This window comes from Taurulus bubalis (genome assembly GCF_910589615.1).
Source record: "Taurulus bubalis genome assembly, chromosome: 6".
NCBI lineage: Eukaryota > Metazoa > Chordata > Actinopteri > Perciformes > Cottidae > Taurulus > Taurulus bubalis.
The window spans coordinates 8,234,457-8,241,018 of record NC_136594.1 but is presented as its reverse complement, the minus strand read 5'-3'; the positions used below and the strand labels follow the sequence as shown (position 1 = coordinate 8,241,018).

Here is a 6,562-nt window from a genome sequence, read left to right as displayed (position 1 = left end):
AGTCCTAATGTGTGACGTTTTCAAAGTCCGTATACTAGGTCATGAAAAATGGCATGCTATCCAAAAAGCCATATAGTCTGGTATGTGAAAGGTCATAGAATAATGTCAGAAAAGTAAAGTAAAAGAAGTTACTAATATGTCCATGGTGTGTCAGAAGTCCTCGTATAGTGTCATTATTAAGAAAATAGTATATAAAAAAAAAAAAGTCTGAATAAGAAAATACTCGTAGAACCTTTAATTTGGGAATTATTTTATTAACCATCTTTAAAATTATTTAAAAAAAAAAAAAAAAAAGAAGTGGTCCGCTACGAGACAGATTTATCAGTATCAGTGCGTTAAGTGGTAACGAGACAGTTCCTGGGAGTTATTTAACCGTTCCTGACATGCAACCCGGATACAAATGAAATTAAAGCAGGGCCACAGTGTGGAGGCACAAAATGGTGAGTGTGGGAAGATTTCAGAAATGTAACATACATGGAACAACAGTTTGGCATTAATTTAATTACACGCATACAATTGCAAAATAAATAAGGAATTTACAAGTTTGATTCACTTTTGTGCAAGTTTCCCTTATGACAGAGACAGGTATGATTTAGTATTCTCAAAGTATTCTTAATTAGTCTGAAAAACTAAAATGTCAGGACAAACTTTGGTTCAGGTGATTTGGTAAAAGTAACAACTTCACTTCTGTTCCACGATCAGCGTCAGTCGTCTCCACGCAGGTCGGCCTTTACAAACTGACCTGGGTTCAGAAGTTGGGTCGTTAGTTACCAGGGCATGCAGGGGTTTGGGCAGTCGCGGATATACGACTCCAGTTTTCCCTCAGACACCTGCATCAGTGTGGTGTACGTAGTCAACTGTGAAAAACACAGCGAGAAACAGTTAGTTACACTTAACAAAGCTCACATAATTTTAAATAATGAATACAAGCGGACATTAAAAGGCTCACCTTGTTGAGCACCGGTTTGGTTGAAAGGACATCGTACATGGTCTTCAGTGAGATGTTCTAAAAGAAAAGACAGATCAAAAGTGTTTCAACACTTTGATTTGAGGTCTTAAGGACAATTTGTGACACGTTACATGACTGATTTAGAAGATGCAAATGTTTTCAGATAAAAAGGTCAGAGAGAGACAATTGTCCAGTTCTGTTCAGGAAGTGAGAGTCAGTCAATAGTGGAATGGACACAAGTGCTTTATACCTCTACTCTAATACACAGGAGGCAAATATCAAACTTGTACTACAGTTATTACACAGTTGTAGCTACTAATTAGTGATGGCGAGGTGAAGCTTCCTGAAGCATTGAAGCTTTCCATCCAATTGGTTCGCTCATGTACCGGAGCTTCATGGAGCTTCATTTGCTCTACTGCGCCACCAAGTGGACAATAGATGTAAAACAGGCAGAGTGATCATAACGACACCATGGCTTTGGTGTGTGAAGCTTTAAATTGAATAAATTATGTTTGTGACGCCAATACATCAATTATTAACTTATTAATATTGTGTCTATCTTTATGATATATTGGCGGGGTCAAAATCAAAACTCGAAACCAGTTGGGAGAGGGTTGTGATGTGACTATGGGTCAGTGCTTAGAATATCCGACTTTCAGTCAGAGGATCTCGGTGTTTCGAGCTTCGGCTCCGCTTGTTCATGTTGATGTGTCCAATTTTTTTTAAGTAAAAATAAGAACTTTTCCACAGTGCTGGGCTTTTTGAGACTATTTTGCCTGCTTTATAAAATACCCTTTCACAGGCACACATGAAGCTGGGTACAGAGAGGAAGGGAGAAATCCATTGAGTTTCTCTGCCTCTTATATTTCAAATCGCACGGTAAACCCACAAACCATTTTCTGAATCAGTCACGTGGTACGGCCGGCTCGCGAGGCTTCAAACGTCACCGCATACGTCATCGACACAAGCCTCGATACGCGCTTCACCAAAATCTACCTGGATTACTTGACACGTCCATCGAAGCCTCGACACGAAAGGACACATCACTACTACTAATTACTTTTTACGTATTCAGATTAATAAAATAAACTATCAAATTATCATAGTTTAAGATACCTGGTAGTAAAGTAGATTGAAATAACATTAGTGGTGCTTATATTAATGTTTCAATGATTATAATCCAAATATATAATATTTATTGTTCTGAAATGGCCAGTCTGCATATTGAGTACTTTTACTTTCGGTACTTTAAGTATATTTTGATGCCACCACTTTCTACTGCAGTAAAATTGTGAATGCATGACTTTGACCTGTAACAGTATTTCTACATTGTGGCATTCTTGCTTTTACTTTTTGAGAGTTTACTCTCAAAAGGATCTTTTAAGATGTGAACACTTCTTCCACATCCGTCCTCAGTACTCACCGTCTGTGTGGTCTGGTTCATGCACTTTATGGCCGGAGTTCTGCGATCATCCAGGAACAACGGCTCCTTCCAGTGATCGTAGTTCGTCTCCAGGACATACCACCGGCCCATCTTCAAGTTAATCCTGAAATAGAGGAATCAATTATTTATTTTTAAACATCCTGTGACACAGCACACAAACCATTCGTTTAATCAGGTGACCTGAAATCAAAGTCGTCACCAGTTCCTCGTTCAGCAAGTGATGTTTCACAATAAAACCCATGAGAAACGCCGAGTCATGTGATGCAAGCACAAAACATTATTAGACTGTTCCACACAATGGGGCCGGTCGGGTCCAAGATAATAAATCCCTGCTACATTGTAATTTTGTAGGTTAGTCTTTTTGATTTGCTCAGGACTGTCTGATATATGGGTGTTATTTTTAATCCAAAACATACATGATGATCCACTCCATGAGGTCAATTTCTTAAATTCACCTCTTAAAAAATGCATTTACATATGAGATACATACCCATGTCTTATATCAAAATGTGCAGAACAATCTCAGCTCTCTATATAATGAGGCCATATAATCTTTGTCCTAAGGCACACTGTAAAGGGATAATATGGCCCTAGAGCTGAAATTCTTAAAATCTCTTGTGAAAACATAGCTTTACTCATGTTTTGGTGCTTGAAATGGGTTTACCAAAAGGTCTTAGGTTCACAAAAGCATGTAAAAACTAAATCACAGACAGCATACTGTATTGTTGACATTTAGTTCATTATTTAATGTTTGGGCTTTTATTGGCAGAATGTGGAATATTTTTGGGTGTATGGATGGGTGCGTGCACTATTGAAGTGTATACACAGAGATTGTGTGTATGTGGAGAACGATGTGCTGCTGCTCCGCCTGAGGGAGACAATAAAGCCTAATCAAATCTAAAAGGCAATAGAAGTGCAGATTAAGCGCCACTACTTACTCCAAGATATCGATGCTAAGCAGTCTGGACCGGGTGATGATGCAGCCCTGGCCCGTCTGGTTCCCTCCAAGGATGAAGTAAGCTGGAGCCAGCAGCTTGGTCTGAGCCAGGAGAGTTTGGGCTTCCTCGTAGCTGGTGGGAGCGGGATAAGACTCATTGTTGGTACAGAGACGAAGTTGTTTGGCAGCATTCAGTTTTTATGAACCATGCATATGAATCCAGAAATAAATCAAGTCTGCTTTCTTTTAAAAATCATAGCTTTAAACGCCTGTTTCCAACTGCCTTTTATCGCTAAATTGTGGGCAATGCAGTCATATATTGAACTGTGTTGTAAGTACACTGTAGTTTAGTCACACAATTAATCAGTTTATTTGAAATCTATCTTTTTAATCTTCCATTTTATTCTACTCTTAAATCCTTTTTATATACACACACTGTAAATCGTTTATATTGTCTTGCGTTTATTGTCCCCATATTGTTTTATTTCTTATCTTTAGCATATAAATTGCCTTGCCGTTAAACTGTACAATGCAAATAAACGTGCCTTGAAATTAATGACAGCATTATATTTTTCCCTTCACATATGTCTGCAAATTGCATCGTCTAAATCCTTGAGACCTAACGAACATGTTGAATGCATTTCCTAGCCAGTCAAAAAAGTTCCAAAGCCTTTTTCTTAGTCTTGTGAAATTACCTTATGGCCTTCTTTTTCTCTTATCCTGGTGCACCGCAACATATTTACAGCACATTACTGCCATCACACACACAGATATGAGTCACATCAACCCTGTGCATGTGTTGAGCTCGACCACTAGACACAACTCAAACAGGGACCTGCTCTTAGGATCATGACTCTTCAGCAACACCAATGGCCCAAAAACTCCACAATGTACCTTTAAATATCAAAAAGAAGAATGAATACCTGTTGGCATTTTCTAGAACCGAGCGAGTGAGGAAGCTCATCCACATCCCATCTCTCTGGCCCAAGATCCACTCCAGGATTCCTGCATGTGAACACATTTAGATGACGACAGGTAGTCACAAAAAGAGACCTTGTGCCGACCGGCAGTACGAACAGTTATTCACTCACCGATGTATCCTCCATCCAGGCTGAAGCGCTCGTTCATAGTCAGAGAGAACACGTGCTGGGAGAGAAAGAGGGAAAAGTCTTTTCTTACACCCAGAACTGTGCAAGAAGTATAAACAACTCCAACAAATGTCATGGATTTTAACATTGTGTAATGCCGAGTTGACTCACAGGCTTGATGCCGGTCAGCATGCCAACATATCCAGCAAAGTTTGTGGACTTAAAGAGAGTCTGGTTATTTCTCTTGAAGTCAAGGTTCACCACCAGAGGCTTCAGCTTCTCACTGATGATCCAAGACTTGTTTTTCAAATCCCAACTGTGAAAACAGGACAGAAGTGAGAGATTGTCATGAGATTGTATTAAACCGAATTAGAATCTTAAAAATTGTGATTTCTTACCCCATAAATAATCCAAAATCCAGATTTCTACCGTGGAGTAGGTTTCCTGTAAGAGTCCAAAGCCCAAACGCATGTCAGTATTGCTGTAACATTGTTTCAAAGTCAGTAAATCAATCAGATTCTGGACAATGACCCCACCCTTATCGTCTTCTGCAACAATCGACGTGCACACGGTGAACACCTCGTAGAAGATGTTGAACAGGACGACTTCCCCTAGATTATGAAAATGAAGAAAGACAATTGTAATAAATAATAGGACAAGGGGTTAATGGAACAATTTTAAAAACAGTTACGAAAATGGGATTTTTTTTACTTACCAAGAGGAATCCCTGAAACGGCCGCAATTCCTCTGATTTCTTCACCGAAAGGGTCTGGGAGTGTAACCACCATCAACGGCTGCAGAACAATAAACAAACACGCTACAATCAAGAAGCCTTCAGTGACAATAAAAGCGTGGCAGTTATTCTAAAAGGAAAACATAGTTCAGAGAGAGGGAGAAATAACTCACCAGTGTAAAGTCAACGAGCTCAATCAGCTTTCCACTGGGAACAAAAGCGTTGGCCAAGTCTCTGATGGCCTGGATCATATTGACCAGCTTCAAAGACAAAGATCATCAGTAAAAAAAATGTTAAATGAATATTTCTGAGTGACTAAAATACTTCTTCGTTCTTACAGCAGTTTTCTTGTCAGTAATGAGAGCCGTCCATCTCTTGCTGGGCGGTGAGTCCAGGTCCACTGTGTACCAACTGACAGCTCCTTTGAACCTGATTAGGAAGGACATTATTTAAAGCCACTGAAGCACAACTGACCAAATGATAACATCCTCATCAAAACATCACTGACTAGAACGGAATTTTAATTAACTTCAGATTTAATGCGACTGGAGTTGTACAATAATGGGACCGCTGAGGCCATACTGGCTAATTATATCTTATGTAAATCCCAGTTGAATCCAATTACTCCAGCAATTTAGTATTGCACTTTTATCAATTTAGGGGACTTTCAAGAGGCAAAGCAAGAGTTGTCGTAAAACTCGGGTGCAGCAGAGGCCAACATATTCTGTCTTTATTCCCTGTTAGGGGTCAAACTCCAAAACACACTAGATCCTATACTTCCCCATATAAATCACGAGCTTTTAGTTACACACATATCGTCGATCTTTTAAAATGTCCAAACAAACGCAGGATTTGCTAACAGCAACTTGTTAATGTGGAGTTACAGATTTACGAGGAGCAAGTGAAGGCAGCAGAGTTCAGTTATGAGGAGTTACAAAACACGTCCATGAGTCAAATCCAACCAACTAGTTAAACAGGGATAACATGTACTTTTACAGATTAATGATACTTACGTGGGGCCCGTTGGTGGATACATGTCTGCCCGACAGTCTTCTGTATACTGCAAATGCATTAACATGAAAGGTGTGTGTGACTTCACAGTAAACAATATCAATACAGCTCAACGGGGTAAGAGGTCTTTTTCAAATGAATATGTTAAACAGCACAACACAAAGTCTCTTACCGGTGGGATAAACTGTGTCGACGTAACTGAAAATAAAGCTACTGTAATTATTAAAACATAGAGACCCATTTTGGGAGGATTTCAGTCAGACTGTTGCTCGTCCGAGAAGCTGCTGCTGTTTACCGCGTGACAGTAACCCGAGTGATATAAGAAGGGAAACCGGAAGTTCTTTCGCGAAATAAAATGCCTTTCTACAAATACAGAGACACAAATAAGTGATTATTCACA

The 6,562-nt window shown here is 39.4% G+C and overlaps 1 protein-coding gene across 1 annotated transcript; it reads right to left on the bottom strand.

Annotated features, from left to right (window-relative positions):
- Positions 1-243: 243 nt before the first annotated feature.
- asah1b (N-acylsphingosine amidohydrolase (acid ceramidase) 1b) lies at positions 244-6,433 on the bottom strand. Its single transcript, XM_079219306.1, has 14 exons — positions 6,335-6,433; positions 6,165-6,211; positions 5,490-5,580; positions 5,325-5,411; positions 5,134-5,212; positions 4,955-5,029; positions 4,817-4,862; positions 4,590-4,734; positions 4,422-4,476; positions 4,254-4,335; positions 3,332-3,463; positions 2,373-2,496; positions 950-1,006; positions 244-857 (listed from the first exon to the last, which is right to left on the bottom strand). Exons 1-14 carry the CDS (start codon positions 6,401-6,403, stop codon positions 768-770), a joined length of 1,179 nt encoding a protein of 392 aa, XP_079075432.1. The 5' UTR covers positions 6,404-6,433; the 3' UTR covers positions 244-767.
- Positions 6,434-6,562: the final 129 nt, after the last annotated feature.

Bases quoted from the DNA above. Each gene is read 5' to 3' on its own strand.
- asah1b (XM_079219306.1), bottom strand. From the start codon at position 6,403: ATGGGTCTCTATGTTTTAATAATTACAGTAGCTTTATTTTCAGTTACG. The intron at 5,412-5,489 runs GTAAGAACGAAG...TTGTCTTTGAAG, and splicing joins TTACTGACAAGAAAACTGCT to CTGGTCAATATGATCCAGGC. The intron at 3,464-4,253 runs GTATTCATTCTT...CGCTCCCACCAG, and splicing joins GTTCTAGAAAATGCCAACAG to CTACGAGGAAGCCCAAACTC.